Source organism: Sebastes fasciatus, chromosome 11 (assembly GCF_043250625.1).
Source record: "Sebastes fasciatus isolate fSebFas1 chromosome 11, fSebFas1.pri, whole genome shotgun sequence".
NCBI classification, from domain to species: Eukaryota; Metazoa; Chordata; class Actinopteri; order Perciformes; family Sebastidae; genus Sebastes; species Sebastes fasciatus.
The window spans coordinates 26,345,343-26,368,174 of record NC_133805.1 but is presented as its reverse complement, the minus strand read 5'-3'; the positions used below and the strand labels follow the sequence as shown (position 1 = coordinate 26,368,174).

The 22,832-nt window shown below is 39.6% G+C and overlaps 1 protein-coding gene and 1 long non-coding RNA gene across 4 annotated transcripts in view; one reads left to right on the top strand and one right to left on the bottom strand.

The window, feature by feature from the left end:
- Window positions 1-22,832, top strand: part of LOC141777544 (uncharacterized) — a 48,917-nt gene that overhangs the window by 13,814 nt on the left and 12,271 nt on the right. The window lies entirely within an intron of this gene.
- Window positions 953-15,512, bottom strand: LOC141777542 (noelin-3-like). Its single transcript, XM_074651895.1, has 6 exons — window positions 15,295-15,512; window positions 10,951-11,094; window positions 8,969-9,124; window positions 6,240-6,459; window positions 5,097-5,203; window positions 953-2,688 (listed from the first exon to the last, which is right to left on the bottom strand). Exons 1-6 carry the CDS (start codon window positions 15,361-15,363, stop codon window positions 2,011-2,013), a joined length of 1,374 nt encoding a protein of 457 aa, XP_074507996.1. The 5' UTR covers window positions 15,364-15,512; the 3' UTR covers window positions 953-2,010.

The window sequence follows — 22,832 nt, the reverse complement described above, 5'->3', positions numbered from 1 at the left end:
GCCAGTATATTATAAGGTATTAGGGGCGGCTGTGGCTTAGAGGTAGAGCGGGTTTGAGATCCTCCAATCTGAATCTCAAATTGCTCCCGAAGGCTGTGCCATTTGTGTGTGAATGAATGTTTAGATTAGATCCTGATGGGCAGGTTGGCACCTTGCATGGCAAGGTGTGTGTGTGTGTGTGTGTGAATGGGTGAATGCTGACATGTAGTGTAAAGCGCTTTGAGCGATCCGAAGACAAGAAAGATGCTATGTAAATTGAATTCCGTTTACCATCCATTTATATTTAGATGCTCCTTGACAAAGAGTCACAATCAATCCTCAGAACTCAGTCAAACCATCAAACCAAAGCGTGAAGCTTTTACGAGCTGTTGTCATCGAGTACAAAGTGACATTTACATGATGATGTCCTCTTCCTTACTGAAAGCAGTGGTGGAAAGTAAGTACACTTACTGAACTACTGTATTTATAATTACAATTTATTCAAATTATTTAAAATTTAGATTATACAATCTTGAAGAACTTGAGTATTTACGTTTTCTGCTACTTTATACTTCTACAATTTGTATTTGTAACAGTATCTGTACATTGCAGTTAAGAATACTAAAGATCTGAGTACTTGTTCTGCCACTGACTGAAAGTAACCAGGAAAACAGCAAATATCTCTGAATGTGATAAAAGCTCTGACAAAGAGTTACAGCGATGTAAAATGAGTAAGGTGGTGCAGGAAATGAAAAATACCCTCAGTCACTTTGCCCTTTTTAGAGGACAATGAAATAACGTTTTTGGCAGAAAGACATTGTTGCACTCAGGTCTATAATTTAAAGTGACGTCACATTAAATTATAGTGCAGCGCTACTTCATGTTTCAGTGTTTCCTTTTAGTGGCAGACAAGCCTCTTTATTTATCAAGCTGTTATCCTGACAACACAAATATACAGAACAGTGACTTAATGAAAACAATACTTTTATTTTGGTTATGTATAACTTCTTATTTACACAAATGAATGCTTATTAGTTATCTACTGCTGTTTGTATAAATGGATCTTTACCATTAATATACTAGAGACGAAGGAGAATGGGATGTTGTGCAGATACAAAATACACAGATATACAGTTACAGTAAAAATGCTATTAGGATAGCCAACATTCATGCACGAGAGCGGTTATCCCTTGGGCTTACAGAACGTACTGCACTGAATAAGGCATACAAACTGTTGCTGAAGTTACAAAAAAGCCAATATCTCAAAGTACGAAGTTAAAGGCGAACAGTTCTGCAGTTTGCTGAAGCACTTTGACTTAGTACTTCAAGACATCCTATGACCTGGATGACTGAGAATCTTCATAGACACAAAATAGCCAATTACAGTAACTATACAGGTGCATTATGGTTCACCACATTTCTCATTGTCTTGTACAAGGTCAAGTGCAAAAAAACATTTGAAAGGAAAAGTACAAAGATAAATTGAAAGCTAAATGGAGGCAGTGAAAGGCAGGAATAAATTAGCAGATGATGATGAATAAATGGCAAGGAAAGAATGGAAACAAAATGAACAATTAGTGAACACAGTCAAAATATGAATACATTGGGGGGCATGAATAAATGCAATACTGAATGAGAAAACCATTAAAAATATGAAAACTTTTTGGAAGAAAAGCTTTCATTTTTGGGGAGAAAAAGGAACTGCAGAAATTACAGGAAGTTCATTGTTCAGTGTTTCTAATAGTTGCTCAGTAAAGGTGCCATTATTAAATTAAAATTGTATTACCTGCAATATGTTTCATAATGCACCTCCAAGTGTCATGTTTTCACATGGAGAAATTGATTAACTCTTCATATGAAAACAGGCAAATAGCAAGATGTCTGTAAATAGATTCCTATAAAATATCCGAAAATAATCAGGGAAATTACATAAATAAATAAATAAATAAATAAATAAATTCATTTGAACATTCAGGCGCAACCATCCATTTTTTCCATAATTTCTTTCATGTGTACAGTATCTTCCTCCGCTTAAGAGTCGTCCTCAGTTTTAATGATGTGGAAAAGTGTAACATTAAACAGCACCTGGTGGCCGTTGTTCCAGCCGTAGAGGGCGCGGTCCCTGTAGTTGTAGTCCAGCATAGACATGTGGAAGTACTGGTTATGAAAGGGGATGTCTGTGTACTCGTATGTGGAGGTCTTAGTGGAGTAAGCATAGTACACCTTGGCGCCGGTCAGGTGGGAGTTAGTGATGTAGAGCGTCCCACAGATCATAAAAGACTCGCCGGCGTTCCTCTTTGAGTATTCTGTGTTCCATGTGCTGAGGATCTGGAGCGTATCCGGGTTCAGCTGGCTGATGACGATGTTCCCGGCGTTCTGGTTTGTGGCGTACACGGCCCACAGGCCCAGCTCGTCCGCCATCATGTCGATGTCGGAGAAGCCTCCCCAGGTGTAGGGGTACACGTTGTGGAAGCCCGCCGACTCCAGAGCCCTCTGGGTGACCACGCGGCCCGTCTCAAAGCTGTACCTCACGATGATGTTGCTCTGCATCTTGTTGTAGTACAGGGAGCCGTTGTACACCACGTGGTCGGTTCCGGCCCATTTGAAAGGCAGGTTGTAGGTTCTCGACTCAACACCTGACACAAAATCAGCGATGGATTTATACTCTTTGACTATCTTGTTGTTGGTGTAGCTGTCCATGTACCAGACCTGAGGACAAATGAATACAGACGTTCCTGTGATGTTTAGTTATGAGAAACTGTGCCAGCTGTAAATGTACAAGAAATACTAATTAAAGTTAAAAAAAAAAAAGTAATTATAATCACCTGTAAAACAAAGTAATCTATATAACATGTCCATGAAAAAAGTAAGAAAGGCTTTCACTAAATAAAAGGAGGACAGAACACAGGAGCTCCATAAAAGTGGATATAAAAAGAACCAGACATTTGCTGGAGGCAAAACGTTCAATGATGGACTTATATTTGTATTTTTTTATTTGTATTGATAAGGTCAAACTGGGACCGAGGGAGCACAACATTCACTACCCTAGGAAACAGAAAGAGACCTTTTGGATTTATAATCTCAGAATACTGCATCCGAGTGGGATGAATAAGGATTTTTGTATTTGAAAGTTTTATAGTTATTTAATAAAAGAGAGTTTTGTAGTTTTTATTCCGTTTATTTAGGAGGTTTTTAACCTTTTCAACTCCACCCCTCTTTACCATAGACCCCTTTTTGTCTTTTTTAGAGGGGTACAGGGGGTCTTTATGTGAAGTTAGCAGGTCAGCAGTAGATGTCACATAGAAGTGGTGTACATCATCTGAAAGAGAACCTGAAGATTAATTTGAGTCGCAGTTCAACACTGTGTGTCAAGTTGTTCTAGTCATAAATCAGAAATAAAAATCAAGATAAACTTTGAAAGTGTTTAACAGCTTAGAACATTATGATCAAAATATATGATGGCCATTCCCACGCTCTGTTATGTCTCATAAGTTGTTGCAGCAATGTTTGGGTTGATACCTTTTGTTACACAGATTTGGTGCTATATTTTATTTTTTAAAAATCCTTCAAAATTTACCACATTAACACACCAAGACCTAAGACAGCCATCCATCCTCTGAATGCTCTAGGTCTCTAGTTTGTGACTGTAAAGATTCGCGAGGCTGTGATTATCCTAGCGGTCACCACAGGTACTTTTATGCAGCGATGTTAAAGCGATGTTAAAGCGTCTTGAGATAACTTCTGTTGTGATTTGACGCTATACAAAAATAAATTGATTTGATTTGATTTGATGTCCGGCGCCCTCAAGGAGTGGAAAAAGTTAATATTTATTAAGTGGTTTAAGATCTGCTGTGGAGTTTTCAACCACTAGTCCAACTAGTGCTATGGAGCAATGTTTCGATAAGTAGGCCAGGTCACGTAAACGCAGGCAGACAATGCAAATTCCTGCTTCATGCCATTACACTTAATGACAGTTGATGGTTGTTAACAGCCAAGACACGTAGCAAAGTGTCAGCAAAGGCAGAAGAAGACTGCTAGAGTTAGTGAGATAGCACACATGGATGTCAACAAATAATTTTAAAAACATCAAAAATGTTCAAAGCAAAGACAATAGTTATGTTAAACACCTTTTACTTAGTTTTGGCATAATGTATCCAATGTTATGCCTGACCAAATAAAGGCTTTTATCTTTACTGTGTTTTTCAACTTGATCCTGAGGGTGAACACACGGCCTCTGCAGTCTTTTTGTATTAAAAAAAAAATGGTTTTGCATATGAGGGAAATGCACTGACATGTTTAAAAGTACAATGTGGGGTAGTGGAGCAGAAGATGGACTTAATTTAGCTTTGAGAATATGAATATCAAGTGGATGTACAGTGGAAGTTGCAGTTTGTGCAGAAATAAATGCTGCAGCTCCTCAAGACAATCAGAGGTTTCTCGTGTCCTGTTTCTTGGCAGCTGAGTGGAGTGACGGGGGTTAACTACGGAGCTTGTAACGTCATTGACTCCGGCCCAAACAGGAAATGTTAACACAGTGTTTGGTTTTTCAAATTCTGGGCTAGTGTAGAAACACGGCAGCTGGTTCTGTGAATAGGACCCGCACACTGTGTAGATATAAACGGTTCATTCTAAGGTAACGAAAACATAACTATTCTTATTTTCAGGTGATTATACACTAAAGAAAACATACTTAACATATTCCATTTCTGCCAATAGATCCCCCTAAATGTTACACTGTTTCTTTAAGCCTCAAGGATAGCTGGCCATTAATGTGTCTAGTGCTCATTGGATAATTGACAAAGCCTCAGCCATCTTGTGGTGTATGTAAAGGCTGTGCTTTTACCCGTTCTGTTAAACACGCTGATGAAGGCCCTGTGCCAAAACGCATTAGGGAATAAAGTGTATTGAGTTTCACATTCATTTAAAAGAATGCCCAAAATGCTCAGCAAGCGACATCGACTTTTATGTTTGATCCCAGCAGGTAATTGTGTAAAAAAGTTTTAGCGAGCATGATATTGCAATTCAACTTCGTCTCTCGCCACTGAACAACAGGAGGGAAGCGGATGTAAATTATTGAACTACCCCGCGTTGCATCAAAGACTATTAACTCGGCTCACCCTGTTGTTTTTGGGAGACGCTTGCGGGTCGGTCATCCAGGCTCCAAATCTGGTCCCTGAAGTTTTCACAGTCAGCGGCCCAGTGATCTTCATTAGTTTGCCACATGCTGAGAACACATCACACAGCTCTGGTCACAAACCGCACCAGCTAGCACATGATAAAGCCACAGCCAATGTTATGATGATGGTAATACTGGAATAAATCTCAAAGCATTGGATTGCTGCAATCTGTGGCTAACGAGTAAACGAAGAAGTTCTAGATGTGGGCTGTTTGTGCTCGGCATCTGCACACTGCCGCATGCTTTTCTCTGCTTTTATAGAAATACAGAGGATAAACTGCCGCTGTACAACAACTAGTAAAACTTCCTATGTGTCAGAGCTGCGTGTCCATTTATCCCACACTGTTTAATATTTGAAATAGCTGCACTGAATTCATATTGCCAGACACTTTAATTGTGCCAAATGACAGTAGGCTATCACTTGCACGCAACCGTGCGAGTTCCCTATTAAGTATTTAACTGCTATTTTACCTAATCAATCAAAGCTTCATGCACAATGAATGCGTAAGTAATCATCTCGAGCTCAGGCAGATTTCCAGCCACGTCCCATTAGCATTCACATGTTAGCTATTCATGGTGACACTTTGACAGGCTCCATCAGTGTTGATAACATGGCAGTTGGCAAATTGGAGTTTAGTTATGCAAACCTTTATCAGAGGCAACGCTGCTCTGAAAGCAGAATTAGATGAGTGGAACATCGATGGGTGGAGCAAAGGAGCTACAGCTTTTCAAACTGCAAATGGCAAGGAAGGAACCAGAAGGATTCAAAATAAAAAAAATAGACACGTGATAAACTTAGCAATCGTGATTTTTGTACTGTGACTTGATTGCACTCTTTTAATTGGCAACCACAGTACAAAGCTTCAGGATGCTATACTACCACCTCTTTACCTCTAGCTTGTAAAATTGTTCTTTGAGGTTTTCTCAACATTATTTCTGCCTCTAGTAGCAGTTCTACTGTCCCCTGCTCTGTATCTAAAACGCCAATCTGCTGATAGCTGCAAGAAATGTGCCTGTGATCCCTCTGCCATCAAATAATCTGGGTTCACCGTGCCTGAATCTGCTTCCTCTGCGATGGACTTACTGAGTTTGCTCATGCAGTTGCGGAGCCGGTTTTCCAGGTTTAGGACCCTCTGCTGCAGCTCCTCGTAGTCGTAGGCGCCCATTTCCTCCTGGATGCCCATCAACACGCTGGACAGGTTCCTGATCTCCTCTTTGAACTGGGAGATGAGCTTGGCGTCCGTCTTGTATTGCTCCAGGACGGGGATCAGCGGCTGCAGGGACTCCATCTTTCCCTTTAGTTCCTAGAAAACACCAAAAATACACCAGCTGCAAAATAAACAAATGTCTCAATCTGGAACGACAGTTCAGTTTGTTTCAGGGGAGTTTTAGTTCCAAGGTGCAACATCTTTATCTAAGGCAGAATATATGACTCGAGAAAACTGAAGCATATTATCTCCTCCCTTCCTTCTTTTCCCTTGTTTTCACTTGTGAAAGAAATTACGATGCTAAGACTCAATATCTAGAGATGGGCAGATCAATGCCAAATATATTTGTACTGCGATAACTGCATCCTCTTGAGAGAAACTTGAGAGTAAGGAGGAGGGAGAAGCTCTAGTAAGACCCAAACAAATTTCACTGATGGATGATAACTGTAATAATCATTATAGTAATTGCTCCGATTATAATTGTTATGTAATGTCAGTGTCAATTATACAATGTCAAAGTACATGGAAATCCTCTTCTGTGAAAATGCAATGTTCTTATTTATGAGAATAATTAATATTGGCTATACGTGCATTTGCATTACTTTGTGTCAGATTCAGAACTTGATGTATTGCCCATCTCTACCAATAACCAGTGGTGGATGAAGTTTGGTGGATGAATTTTATTTACATGTAAATAAAAGTAGTAATACCACTGTGTTACAAATTAAAGTCTTGCATTCAAAACTCTTAAGTAAAATTACAAAATTATTAGCATCAAAATATACTCAAAATACTACAAGTAAGAGTACTTATTATGCAGAATGGTCAGAATAATATGTTTACCACTGGAATTTATATTGATGCATTCAATTGTAAGCATCACTGATGTTGCAGCTGGTAAAGAGCTTATTTTAATACTTTATATACTACTTTATAAGATACTCAGTAGCTTAATCCAGTCATTGCCAAAGAATGGGTCGATTTTATTAGGGGCGCCAGATACATTTGCAGGATTTCTTCCAGTCTTTGCAGTACGCCTTTGAGCCTCATGAGGGAGCCTGAATGTTCATATTGCTCTGATAATTGTAGCTTACTTAGAACATTTAATCCAGTATGAAGGCTAGCGTACATTCTGTTGGTTTTACTGATGAGAAGGAAAAAATGCACCTAAATGCATTTATTTGGTTTCATTTATAAAGTATTAACATGTGTATAAGTTTTCAATAGTACATGCATAATATGAAGTTGTGATTTATCAAACGTATATCTCTTCAAAATGGCTGGTTTACCTAGTCAAGATAATATAAGGTGATCCGGAAAGGGCAGTAAAAGTGGTCAGGAACGTACATTTACGCACAAATTTGCTCTTCTTATGATTTATAAATAAGGCTTATTGTGAATTAGGTCGCGATGGTTTGACATTTTTAAAAAGTGAGTCTCCAGAATTTTTTTGGGAGAAACACTGGCTTAATCCATAACAATCTCGGGACCCATCGGCTATCGGTCTGATGACAGATAAGCCTCTGGGGGCAAGGGGTATATTTCTGGGGTTCCGGTGTAGCCAGCGGATATCCAGGCCAATACTTGCTTGTTTAACGTCCAATTAGCAACTTGTGATGCGAGACTGGAGTTGGAATTGAGAGACGATTTGTATGACCGGATTGTTTCACAAGTCGCCAGGTTAATTTTAAACTGATACCAAGCGAAATCATCGTCAGACGATAGCCGGTGGGTTCCCCGACTGCATTCGGCCAATGCGTTCTGCCTCTTTTGCTCTCCACACGGACTGTTTATGTACCTGCATTCAACCAAAGCTTTCTCAAACGTGATTGGTCAACACTACCCGGACTACAAACTGAAACCAGAACGCTTCCGATGCCAAAATCTCGTGCCGTTGCTACAGATTCTACATGTGAATGCAGAATCTGTTTATAGAGATTAAATCCATAATAATGCATCATCATTTAATTTATTAGTTGATTTATTTTGTATTAATAATCTGAATGTGCAAAGTAACTGCAAAGTTGTCAAATGTATTGTAGTGGTAAGAAGTCCAATATTGGCTTCCAAAATGTAGTGGAGTAGAAGTAATAATGTTAGTAGCATAAAATGGAAATACTCAAGTAAAGTACCTCAAAGTTGTACTTACGTGTAGTAGTTGAGTAAATGTACTTAGTTACCTTCCACCTCTACCAATAACTTTGTTTTACAGTGGGGTTCACAGGAAGAGGCAGCAGCATGTATAACATAACGCAACAGAGGAGTTTATGTAAATGAAAACTAAAGTATTGTACTTGATCACAGCTGCAAAGAGTACAATATTATTTGCCTACATGCTGTTTTTTTAAGGGTTAAACAAATGGAAAATGACCATCAGGATCTTATCACGCTTGATAAAAGAGTTTTGAGAATCCATACTGGATGCTTCCTCAACAGCCTGTCTAGCTTTTTAAGACAATTTTGTCCTCTGCCGGGCAGTGGTATTGATCTAGTCAGGAATGAAAGTTTATCTATTCAGATGCTTCTAAGGTGTCTTTAGAGGGGATCCTTTCACAGCCTCTCCTGTGATGTTTCTCCCAAAGTTAAACATCAAACACAAATATACCTGAAAGTTTTTGTTGACGAGCGTCTTCCTGTCCGATTCGATCTGTCGAAACTTTGACCGCAGTCCTTTGATCTGGCTCTCCATCCTCATGATATACTGAAAGTCCCTCTGCGTCCGCAGGTTCAGCACCTCGATTGACTGCGACATGTTCTGCACCTTTTGAAAAGAATGAAACAGTGCAGCAGCATTGATTTTTCCATCCGTTGCGAGATTAAAATGTCCTCCATGTTCAGCCGTTCAGTAGCCTGCCATGCTCTAACTTCCCGGGGAACAAATCAACATTTTGACCTTCAACGAGATTGTCTTTTAACCATCCATGTGTGAGCCGAATAGAGCTTTGAATGGCTTTTACATGGACACGTAACTGTTACATGGACACTTTATTACTCAGTTTTGAAGCATATATTTCACTTCATCAGTTATAATTCAAAACAAATTGCCTGTTTCTTGAATGTCACGGATAAACTAGTGAATCTGCAAGGTTTGATAACACATTTTAGAGTAGATATTTGACACAGAAACCCTCTGTGGTTTAACAAAAGCCTAAAGGTTTATGGGGCATGTGAACAAGAAGAAATGTGGTTCCTTTCTCTCTCTTCTCTTCGGCTCTAATTGTAGCCAGCCAACATTATTGGAGCACATCGCTAGCAAAGTGGCACAACACTCACACATTGTGTTCTGCATACTTTTCTGGCTCTGGTACAGGGATCCCGAAATGGCCTCACTGAAGCCCCTAGGCAGCTTAGTACATTAGTGTCAAAGACCCCAGTGAACGACAGAGAACACCCTTTGGCGTACAACATTAAAATGTAGGCTAGAGCAATGTTCCTTATATGGCGTAGTGATTGAGGAAAAGTGACTCTGGTACCGTGCAATCTGTGTGTTAGTAGGTAATGCATTCAAAAAACAACTTAATTTGGAATTGAAAGTCGTGTTTCTACTTCAATTCACAATGTTGGCTGTTGTATTCAGAGCTATTTTTTTGCGATCAATTCAAAATCCATACTTGATTTATTTTTTAAATCATGGTGTAAATGTGGAAAAAAATAAATAATACAAACTATTTCTTGAAAGGCTTATTTTGATTAGAGTTCACTTTCTGACAGAAATAAGGGTCCTAATCAAAAGCATAAAGGTCCAGTGTGTAGGATCTGGCGGTATCTAGCGGCGAGGTGAGGAGATTGCCACCAACTGAAGCCTCTCCTGTGCGCCAAGCGTGTAGAAGAACAATGGTGGCCGACGCGAAAACGCGAATGGCGCTCTCTAGAACCAGTTGTTGTAAGAGTAGCGTAGGTCATTTGGAGCAGAGCCAGTGCGTAGAGTGTGTGCATGGTAAGTGAGTGGTGAAGCAAGAGAGAGAGAGCGTCAGCGACGACGGGAGCGAGTAACGTTATTGACTCCGACCCAAGCAAGGAAAGTTAAGATTGTCCGTTCTGGGCTACTGTAGAAACATGGCGGTGCAACATGGCGGACTCCATGGAGAGAGGACCCGCTCCCTACGTAGATATAAACGTCTCATTCTAAGATAACGAAAACAGGATTGTTATTATCAGGTGATTATACATTAAAGAAAATATACTTATTAATATTATATTCCATTTCTGCCAATAGATCCACCTAATTATTATACACTGGTTCCCTAAAGCCTGATAATACTGAACCAAGAGCCTTGAATGGTTCGTTGCACAATAATGGGAGCACTCCTGTTGTGTTAAGGTGGGATGGAGAGCAGCCATTCAGCTGATGTCAACCATGTAATATATGCAGGCGTGGAAAATAGGGTTATGGACCTGGCTGGTGCAATCTCTCAGAGGATTAGGGCAACAAAGAAGCATGAATAACGATAGAAATCAATGTGACATGTCGATATGACTTTAGGTGTGCTGGTTGCTGTTTACAGTATACGTGTGTGTGTGTGTGTGTGTTTAGAGAGTCTGTGCGTTGTTGCATAAGCAGAAATGTGAGCGGCTGCGTGCACGCACCTTCTCCAGGAGCTGGCGGAGCTGTCTGCCTTTGGCATCTCTGGAGCACAGATTCTGTTCAGGTGCCACCACTGTGCAGATACAACGCCCATCTGCATCTTGAGCTGAGCTGTACACCTGCCACCCCTCCTTTGGCCTGATGGTCTGCATACAGAAGCACAGTCATAAATACACAGCACACACATCTGCAGGCAGGCACACACACACACACACACTCCAGAGATCCAACACCGATGATATTGCTATCATGAAATTGCGGCACACAGCTGTTATGTTTTATTTTTTCCTCATGGGTCATCCATTCTTCTGTCTTATGCACCCCAAAGCTTTAACGCCAACCAATTCCACTCACTTATAAAAAAGCCACGGCTTTGAAAGAATACATTGCTTTTGTTTTAATATATTCCTCCACAGTATATGCTCTCGAGTGAATTTCCTCTTCAACAATAAATAGTGTTTCCTGGCCTTGATGAATAACCCAAGTGTGGAAATTCCTCTGTTACTCCTCACTAGGCCTTAGCTGAAAGTCCTGCTGGGAGACGCAGATAAACCTGATTTGTGGAAGCTTTTCCCGCTCTTTATTACAGCCAATATGCTCCGCAGCACTAGAGTATAAAGCTTAAAGAACATAAAAGTTATGCATCATAAGCCAATGCAGCATATTCTAATGCAGTACCATCAACGAATATGTACACAGTAGAAACTATAGTTCCACTCCAAATATTGATCAAAGTGTCCTGAAGTGCTGCAAAAGTATCAGACTCGCAAACAGCATCCGTATTTGAACAATACTGCTGTTTATTGTCAGCATGGGAAATTAACACCGCCTCCAGCCAAATACTGGCACCCTTTGACTGCGGACGGTAAATTTGTCTGCACTACCAGCGTCTTTTGGCAGAAAACCAACCCTTATTTGGATTTTGTTTTTGCACTCTAAAGCTCAATCTGGCTGGAGACTAGCATGTGAAATGTAAACTTTGGCCTCAGCCACTCTTTGAAGCTTGTGGACAGAAAAGAGGAGTGCCCTGTTTTCATAGTGCAGGCATCCCTTTTCCTTCTCCCATTCATCCTTACCTGTCAGCCTGAACCCTTCTAAAGAGCGTTGGGAATCAGCCTTGAAAGATCATGGCCCCTCTGAGCAGGCGGACGTCACGCCACGGGAAAAAGCTCAGTCATTGACTCATCATTTTCACTTTGTAGTTATACTGTATTACTGCCATAGAGCAGTCCTGTGTTTTAAAGGGGAACACCACCTAAATTTAAGAATTTCAATATGTTATTTCCATGGCCTAAGAAAGTTCAGTCCAGTATTTGTGAACATGAACTCCTCTCTCTCAAAGCCAGAAACCTGAGAAGTAAGTCTCAAACTGGTGACGTCATTGGGTATAAAGTCTGGAGCTGCTCCATAGACAATGAATGGGAGACTGATTTAATGGACCCACAGAATGTTGGTTTTCTTTATTCTATTGTAGTGTTGTCAGTTGTGAAACAGAAAATGTTCCCATATACTCTGAACTGGGGATGTTAATAATTAACCGTTAAACTGTTAACCGACATGAGCAAAACTTAGAGGAGTGTCTTGTCACTTAAAGGAGAATAGCCGGTCCACCTTAACAGCCCACCTTAAGTGAGCCTGAGTCGGTGTTGCAGATACAGGAGCTTGGCTTGGGTCTTGAGGAGTTGTAGCATTTATTCGCTGACATCAATTAACTGTACACACACTGCACTGCTACGTTCACAGCTTTAACGCTACTGATAACGTCATACTCGCCGTCGTCACACTCACACGGTCTGTCGTACATTCGCTAACGTTACGCCAGGCAGAAACACAGCTGACAGCTGACACCTCGCAGCTATACTAAATGATGAGGGGGAGACTTTTACTGGGAAAGTGACTGCATGTGTCCACAGCATGACATGCAGCATCGTGGCTGCTACAGTAATTCTCCCGGTCGGGTGAACTTGGGACTCAGTTGTCTATATATACACTGTGCATATATATACAGTATATACACTGCAGCTGGCGATAAATGATGGATTTAACCTGTTTGTGCATCGGTTTATCGTTGCAGCTGGGCGGTTTATTAGACAACGCACTAATCTTGTCGGTTAACGGTTAATGAGCGGTTAACGAAAAAATTCAAAATTAGCATCCCTACTCAGAACATTCCTCTGGGTGCTCTCAGTATCATCTAGAACATCTTTCCCTATTCATTGTCTATGGAGCAGCTCCACACTTTATACCCTATGACATCACAAGTTTGAGATTTAGAACTCTAGTTTTTGGATTTGGGAGAAAGTTGTTAATGTTTACTAAAATTTTTGGAATGTCTTAGACCATAGGGATAACATGTATGAATTTTGAAAATGGCGTACTTCCCCCTTTAAGAATGAAACGGCTGATCAAACCTTGAATTTGCAATGAAGAAATGTATCACTAATTTAGTTTTTTTACATCTCCTCTGCCACATCTTCTTTTTGCTTTCTTATCTAAGTAAAGTAAAAATATAATTCTGCGCTATCAATCTCCTGAGCTTTCATTCTTTCTCCCAGCACAACTCTCTTATGTTATCAGATTGTAAGAAAATTGTTTCAGGTATTATCAAAACACCACAGGCCCGATCTTTGTCTCCCTTTGCTATTGGTTGCTGGTAAAGTTTGTGATCTCTGAATTAAAGCTTATTCTACTGATGCCCTGATGCTAAGTTGGTCCTTTATATGATTATTAGATAAAAGCCATGGGAGTACAATATCATAATCTTGCCTTTACAATCTTATTTGATACATTATGTTCTACCTCTGAACTGTACAAACGCGCATTTAATGAAGAATCCAACCACTGAAAAGCAGCAGAAGAAAGAAGTGATATTGCATAGAATATATATCTAGAGGTCATGTGTAGTTTATGATGGTAGTAGTGTAAAAGATACTGGATGGCTTGGTGCACCATGGCTTGAATCTGCATCTCTCATGGCATCATAGCTGAATGGAATAAAAGAGGAAGGGAAAAAACACCCTTACTTTGCTTTGAAAGGCTCCTAAAAAGAAGCCAGTTTCATTACTCTGTTAAACCGGTCTTTCTCCTCCGTCTCTTGAGTGACGCACATCCTTTCCCCCCTCTCCTCACTCTCACATCTCCTCATATTAAAATGAATCTGTAGCTCAGCCAAGCCAGATGCACTCTCCAACTCTGCACAAAGAGTCCCCCCCCCCCTGCTCATTGAATAATTCAGACAGCTGGTTCCTCTTTTGTTTCTTGCCGTTTATTTAGACTTTCTGACAGATCTGTATTCAGTTTTTTTGAGCATCCTTTAAACGTTTCCTGTTTTTTTGAACAAACAAGGAAAACATTAATTCTGCGCACCACTTTCAATCATGGCAAGGTGATGTAGTGTGTGTGAGGACACTGCTTTGCAATCAAGACACTGGCACAGGGATGTTGTGCTCTGCATGGGTGGGATGAACCTAATCGACCATTGTTCTTGTCCAAATGGCTCGGTGATCCGCAAGCTGCTCTTCCTAATTTGAGATAATGCTCCCAAATGCATTCCCACATTTTCGTAAAGCTTAAACTGGGCAGGATGGATTTCCCTATAAAGCATTAAGAAGGTAGCATGCAAAAAGAAATTGGAATGAGAAATGAATCAATCTTTTTCAGTTAAAGTAAGAATATATTACGATGTTTTAGTGCAGCTTCCTCTGATCTGGGAGAGGGGAATTTGGATATAATTCCCAGCAGCAATATTTATTTATCTTTTTACAATGATTTGAACTCTCTCTCTTAAAAGTGAGTTATATGCCTGCATGGCAACGCTCCAGGATCAATATCAGTGCAATGTGGTTGATGTAAGGCAATAAACATGAGTGCTGTGAGGGTTGCCTCTTCCTCTACCACCACTTTAAATTCACATGATTTTTTTTCCCCCCAAACATTTTCTGGCATGTTATTGTTAATTCCTACCAATGCTGGATAGAGTGCACACAATGACTATATAGCAAAGAATCAGAATCAGAATCGTGTTTATTGCCAGGTGTAAGAGGTATATACACTAGGAATTTGCTTTGATTTTGTCTGTGCAAGTAAACAGTATAATAACAAAAAAATAGATATAAACGTTAGAATAAAATAAGAATAAAAAAATTGAATTTCTACCAATATACAATAGAAGAAGAGAGCAGCCAAACATGCAAAAAAAAAGCCTGTAAGCTGAACTGACTGTCTCTGTTGTTGGTTATCCACCAACCATTGCGCAATTGCTCCACCCTAATGAAAGATGAACTTTAAAAAACAAGGACATCACACAGCATGCTTTTAAGCTCGTGTTGAAGTTCTTTGTGACTCACCACTGAAGGGCAGTATCCGAACAGCAGCAGGACCAGCAGCGGGTTCAGGACCACGGACAGCGACCACATCCTGTCTGCTGGGCTTCGGTGTTTCTCCCTCCTCCACCTCTCCTCTCCTCTCCTCTCCTCTCCTCCTGCGACGGGTACAAACAATGTTTTCACGCAGGTTTTGTGCCCGTGTGGGCTCGCAGCCACCTCGTCCACTCTACGAGCTGCTGCTGGTGAGAACCGCGGCTTCCTGGGGAGGAAGAGGAGGGAGAGGAGGAGGAGAGCGCATCCATCCACTCGTCCCCGTTACGCACGCCATGTGGGCAGCAGGGGGAGAAAGCTCGTCACTGGAGGAGAGAGGGGCAAAAAGTTTGTGGGCACGCATGCAGCGCAAATCCGAGCTGCGTTTAGGTTCTAGGGACCCTTTTCTTCACGGATATGACATCATCCAGCTGCCTCCTCTGGACTTTTAATGAAGCCAGCTTGTTGTGTGCGTGTGTGTGTGTGCGCGCGAGGAGGAACCACCGGCAGCTGTGCTGTGCGCTGACAAAAGTTGCAGCTGGCAGTATTCAGCATGGAAATAGAGGAGATATAGAGGCACGAGATCAGAGCTACTGCTGCGTTTTTGTGCCACGCGCATAGAGAGAGAGAGAGAGAGAGAAAGCGCGCGAGGAGATGATATGATGGCAGCATGCAAAAATATCCTATTTAGTTTTATATGAGAAGGAATATTATGGTTTCATTTTTGGTGAACTACTTTAGTGTTTTAGTGCAAATGTGAAATTATAAGGTTCAGTTCACTGAAATTACCCCCCAAATGTTTCAAGTTTACCTCTAATGGAATTAATATGGGAGCCCATTTGTGCCAAGAAAAAAATAAATTACACATATTGAATTTTTTTTTTTAACTTACTTATTAAATAGTCTGGCCAATCAGAGCTCCTGCTGCTGCTTTGTTGGTTCATTTTGCAAAATATTCTATTTTAGTTTTATATGAGAAAGAATATTATGGTTTCATTTTGGCTAAACTACTATAGTGTTTTAGAGCAAATGTGAAGTTAAAAGGTTCAGTTCACTGAAATTACCCCAAAACATTTCAAGTTTACCTCTAATGGTAATGTATGGTAGCCCATTTGTGCCAAGGAAAAAAATAAAATGATAAAATACACATATTGAAAAATATATATAAAAAAATATGGAGTTAAAATAATAAAAATAAATATATATTTGTTTTAACTCACTAATCAAATAGTCTGGCCAATCAGAGCTCCTGCTGCTGCTGCTTTGTGGGTCGGATTTCATTTTAACTTTTAGGCAGCACGCTGCTTACACATGATAAAAAATTAAAGCAATCATTCTGTAGGTACCCATAAGTCTCTCCTTTACAGACATGCCCACTTTATGATAATTACATGCAGTTTGGGGCAAGTCATAGTCAAGTCAGCACACTGACACACTGACAGCTGTTGTTGCCTGTTGGGCTGCAGTTTGCCATGTTATAATTGGAGCATATTATCTAATGCTAAATGCAGTACCTGTGAGGGTTTCTGGACAATAATTGTCATTGTTTTGTGTTTTTAATTGATTTTCAATAATATATACAGTATTATATTTGCATAAAGCAGCATATTTGGCCACTCCATTGTTGATAAGAGTATTAAATACCTGACAAATCTCCCTTTTAAGGTACATTTTAAATTGTTAAAACATGTGCGATTAATCCTGATTAACTATACAATCATGCAATTAATCAAGATTAAATATTTTAATCGATAGACAGCCCTAAATTAAACGTTATAAAAATTATTCTGATGGCACACACCAGGCTGCATATATTTTGATTACCTACTGTATCTTGACTTAAAATGTTTTAACTTAATACATTTTTTTACTTGGTATCTCATATAGTGTTGTCACAATACTGGAATTTCTAACCTCAATATAATACCATGACAAAATATCGATTTTCGATAACACAGGGAAAAATTTAAAGGACATTGAGGTCATAAAATCTTAGATTTTTTTTAAAGATAAGTAGTGGTGTGCGTGTCAACTCGCTTTCAGAGAGAAGAAGGAGCAGAAGGCATGGCTGGTACCAGTGTACTGTGGAAAATGAGTATTGAAACGGTTTCAAATATTCATCGATATGTGTTGAGAATAAGATATTTGACAACACTAATGTCATACTGGCTTTCTTTTATTTTTGTCATTAACATTCCATCTATTTATTTCTTGAGCGTGAAAGTTTATTCTATACCTTGAAAACTTTTATAACATTAGTAGTAATACTATTATTTTTTTTTCTTTTCCTGGCAGATATTAGCTTTTATATATCTGGCCAAACAAAGAGCTTGTTGTGGGCTGTTTTTTTTTTTGGAACTTCTTTGTTTTTACAGAAGAAATAGTCTCTGTGAAAATGATTAACAGTCAGGTCTGTGGATAATCAGGGTGAGAGGAGGGCTATGTCTGCAAAGAGAGAGGTTGCAGTTCCATTTTTAAAAATGAAATTGTTCAATGCTGTGACCACCACAAACCAAATCCTTTTTTGTATTTTGAATGACTCGATCCTTTAAACAGGGGAAACACTCCTGATTACCAAGACCTCATTACCATACGGGAATCTAAAATCTGTCATATTACTGAAACAAATGATACAAAGGTCTCTGTGGCGTCGTGCTGTTATAATGTTCCTCTCCGTCCAGAGCCATTAGTCACGTACTCTTATGACACAGTATTTTCAGTGCTCAAAATAATTGAGATGAGGTATTAAATAATGTGTGGAGCGCTCATTACGCATACAAATGAGTTGTGGAGGCGTAAGACGCACAGCTGTTTATTCGGCTTTTCGTGCTCAAGCTGTTTTACTTCAGTTAAGATTCACTATAAGAGACCACTGGCAATTTTTTTTGACTGAACATAAAGCTTCAGACGTTTTTTCTGTTTTTGAAGAAAGGCTGGAAATATGTTTTGAAAAAAAAGTGCTTCAGGCTACTTTTGTTTGACATTTATCTTATTTCTCCTTACCAGTTTTCCCACAGTTGTTCAAGAATGTTTTCTGTAGCATTTGAAGAGGCAGCTTTGATAATACTGGGACAAAGCGTAGCAGTAAAACATTAAGTTTATATTTCATGATGATGAGATGACCCCATCTATAAAAAACACTATCATTGCATCAACTAAGAGTCTTAAAAACATCCATCATTAGTTTAGACATTGTGCTAAATGGATATTTTGTTTGCAGACAGCATTCTTGATTGGTATAGATAGATTTTCTTATCGTCTCTAATATGTGCCTTGTCTAATATAAGCTCTTGACTTGAGCTCTAGCTATGGCTTCTATACTTTGATTGCCATTCAGACCCTCCTCTAGAGGATGTCCTCACAGGATGCGGAAAGAGCATGTCCTTGACTCACCAGGAGTCACCTTTTCATTTTGGTATGCCAATCAATGTTTTCCCTTTTGTAAGGAAAGTGGACAGATTGTTTCTTCTTTGTTAAGATAGTGGAAAGGCAGCGAAGGAGGAGGCAAAGCCCTGTCAGGTTAGGGGCACACATTTGGTTTCAGACATAGGGTGTGGTTAGCTTTTCAGCCTTCTCTGGGCTTGCCGACAATGTGAGTAAGGGCTGCACAATTAATCGAATATTAATCGCGATCAAGATTTTTGCTTCCCGCAATTAAATGAACATGATCGACTGCAATTTTGATGTTTTAAAATGCTCCGCTCATAGGAAATTCTGCTGCATAAACCAAGCGCTTCCTAAACTAACAGCTAGAGATGCACCGTCCATCAGCAGCTGGCCTGTTTTCAGTCTCATATAGGCTATCCGGGTTTTTACGTCAGCACACAGCGGCACAGTCACTAACGTCACACACACGCATGTCCTTGGTGTGGAAGTTCTTCAGTGTGAGTGAAGAATACATAAAGCTGCAATTTATCACAACTGCAAGTCCAAAATAAGCCGTGGAGGAACAACCCTTAAAACATTTGGAACAACTAACTTAATCACACTTATTATATTGTAATTCAATCCCATGATGCTGCTCACAGTAATCACAGTGACCGGCTAGAGGGCTCTCTTAACGGAAGTTCCGTTGAGGTACATTATGGTGCGTTCAAGCTCTGCTCCGTAGAAATGAGTATTGTTGGGCGATGGTAAATTATAACCCTATCATGATGTGTTCAAATGTTATCTTGTAAAATGTCGTTTTTGGCGTGAAGCTTGAATAAATCCAGTTGTTTGAAAGAGATGTTTTCACAGCAATATAAAATAGATAATAGAGGGAATTATGACCCGTTTAAGTTCCCATTACCAGCTCTAAGCAGCTTATAATATATAATTAGAACTAATGCCAAGATTTTTAAATCAAAGTAAATATTTAAAAATATAATCATTTATTTCCTACTCATTTGAAGTGTATGTTTTTATGCAAATAACCACTATAGATGACAATAACAAAGTAAAATGATAACATTCAGAATTTGACGGTTGTAATGTAGCACAATATGGAAGTGAAAGCAGCGCTCTGTTTATTTAAATGTGAAATTGCAATAAAAATATTTTGTCCCTAAAATCTTTGAATAGTTGTTGATCATATATATATATATATAAATATTGATCAAAATAATCCTGATTAGCATTTTGGCCATAATCGTGCACCCAGAATGAGAGTAGAGGTAGTATAAACTGCAGACCTGAGGAGTAGGGGTGTCTCGAGGTCTCTCCAGATCAGCAGTCAGCAGCAGGTTGGGATGAGGTGATGTGTTGGGCAATGACGCACAGTACTGTTGGAGTGTTTCCCAGTGAAACTGTTTTTGAACAGGGAATACTTGAATTCAAGAAGTGTCTTTGACGGGAGGAGACAGAAGTTTCTTGGCGCACTTGAACAAAGGGATTTCGTGAGCCATGACCTGCATTCCTGATGAGACTCTCCAGCAATAACAGTGGCTGCTGCTTTGCTTTGTGGCTCAACCCAGTTCAAATTGGTTATGACATATGATGAGCCAGGGCAGGGGTATCTTTTGCAGTTCAAATACACTTCCAAAATCGGCACAAAGCATGTATTCACTGAAGTAGCGGGCAAAAAAAATCAATAGACTACTGAAAAATGTTAATGCTGTAAACACAGCAGATTATTGTGTTCGAGAAAATATCAACCGAGAGAACGAGCAATTATCCTGCTACAAAAGAGACACCACCGGTCAATACGTTTATGGTGTTCCTCTCCAAATAGCTGAAAATTACATGGTGTTGGCAATTTTAAACAAGTCGTCTTCCTTTTATCCAGGAGAATGTGCTCTTGTTTTTTTTTTGCTTTTTTGCTTCAGTTACAAACTTTTACACCCAGTATCTTTCCAGTACGATAGAAGTTTTCTATTCTTGGTCACTAAGCAGTTCTGCTAAAGCAGTTGGAGGGTAAATACATTGCTCAAGAGCAGTTGGATGTCTGTTTTAATTTTATAAATTATGTTTGTTTTAACTTCCCAGAGTTTGGCTCCATCTGCCCAGTTATTTAAACCAACAGTCCACACAGTGAGATTTGCGGTGTTAAATTTATCGATGTAACGATACATCGATCTGTATTGATATATCGATTCATGATCAACAATCCAATATCATCAACGTAACGTGAAAACATACATTTTTAAGATACAGCTTTATTTTGAAATTCCCATGGCACGTCTGTATCACAATTTCTGTACATTTTGTAGCTAACGTAATTGCACGTGCACCGTATATTAGCCATACTGATGGATAAATCCGGACACATGCCATCCTAACTATTTTACTCAATTTCTGGATATTACGTAAGGGATAATGTACAGCTTTGCGTCGGGGTGCCGCATCGCCCTTTCAGGGTTTATTTCACAACAATGACCTGCTAGCTGTACATTATCCCGCTTATTGGTAATGGTAAATGGATGGTAAATGGACTTGCATTTATATAGCGCTTTTTTAGTCTTCCGACCACTCAAAGTGCTTTACACTACATGAAATTATTGCACAGCTACTTACTTAAGAAATCAATAATTTGACAGAAAGAGGTCCGCCAGAGTCTGGCATCAGAACTGCTCCCATAGCAACTGTCTGTTATACATAGTAACGGTTTGCTATAAAGAAAAAACAGACTGTAGAACGCCGTGATCGACCAATCGGAATCAAATATTCAACAAAGCCGTGTAATAAAAAGAGATAATCGCCACTGCATGTTTAATTAAATTTCGATTTTATGCCTTATCACAGTATGACCTCTAGCCAATATTAACTAGCCATTTGGAATTTGATGTTATATGAAACAAAACCAGCCAGAGTGAATGTCGAAAAAACATTAAGTTTTACTCAAATACTGCTCGTGTTGAAATGCCAAAATATTGGTTTAATAGATGAAGATAATGAAAATGAGGTATATCAAGATAGTACCGGAAAGTATTGAAAGGGCTTCAGGAAAATATAGTTTCTTTTATGGGAGATTAAGTAAAAACACAATGCACAATGTGGTGAGGTGGCTCAGTCCATCTATCATCTGTTTGGGCTTCTTTATGTGTTTCTTCCGATTTAAGTAAGATGAACCACAGTCTGAATTGTCCATTGCCTTAAATGTGATTGTCTGTCTCTCCATGTTAGTCCTCAGACAGAGTGGAAACTTTCCAGGGTGCTTTCATGTCCTTTTTGGCTTAATTCGGGCTGTGGTAGGGTGCAGCCCTTCATCACCCTGGAAAGGATTAAATGGGCAGAGAAAATGTGTAAGAATAGTGGAAGATTTAACAGTTCCACTTCTCCTTTCTTTGGAAACTGCCTCTCATCAGATGTGACTGCAGCCCACGGCAGCTCTGGAGTTTTGACAGAATAATTTGGGCATCCAAGTGGGCGTCCTAACAGATCGGCTGTGACTAGCTGGGTTTGGAGTGGATAAGTTTAGAGTAAGCAAGCAGCCCCTTTACCCCTAGCAAACATCATTGGACGGCAGCCTTATTTTTCTTTCCCTGTGATGTTGATTCTGCAGCCAGTTTCACCTAACAGCAAAAACATGTTGTGCTTTCAAAGATGAAAAACAGGTGGACCTGTATTAAATAAAAAAAATGCAACTCACTCATCACCATATGCGCTTTCCACTGACCAAAACATGATGACAGCATTCAGGTTTCAGAAGTTCACACACAGAGCTCTACGCACAGATGCAATGATTCACACAGCAGAATGAAAACAGTTTGAGAAAACTAAACAAACAAGGCAAGTATTTTTTTTTGCAAATGTAGGTTAAAAACACTCTTTGAGGCTGTGAGTTGGAGGTTTGTTTATGTGAATATTGTTCTTACAATAGGGATGCACTGATTCAACTTTTTCAGTCCCGATAGCGTTATCAATACCTGGGCTTTGTGTATCAGTTGATACCGAGTACCGGTTCGATACCAGTGTTTAATTAATAAGCTGTATGCCTCACTGTGTGGAAGTGACTGGGATTATTCTTTTATGTGTAAGGCAACATCAGTGTTGACTTAAACATTGCTTCATCCTATCTTTGTAAAACAAAATGTAACAAATAAATGCAT

Bases quoted from the DNA above. Each gene is read 5' to 3' on its own strand.
- LOC141777542 (XM_074651895.1), bottom strand. From the start codon at position 15,363: ATGTGGTCGCTGTCCGTGGTCCTGAACCCGCTGCTGGTCCTGCTGCTG. The intron at 11,095-15,294 runs GTGAGTCACAAA...TTCTGTATGCAG, and splicing joins TCGGATACTGCCCTTCAGTG to ACCATCAGGCCAAAGGAGGG. The intron at 5,204-6,239 runs GTAAGTCCATCG...ATGTGTTCTCAG, and splicing joins CAACTGCATGAGCAAACTCA to CATGTGGCAAACTAATGAAG.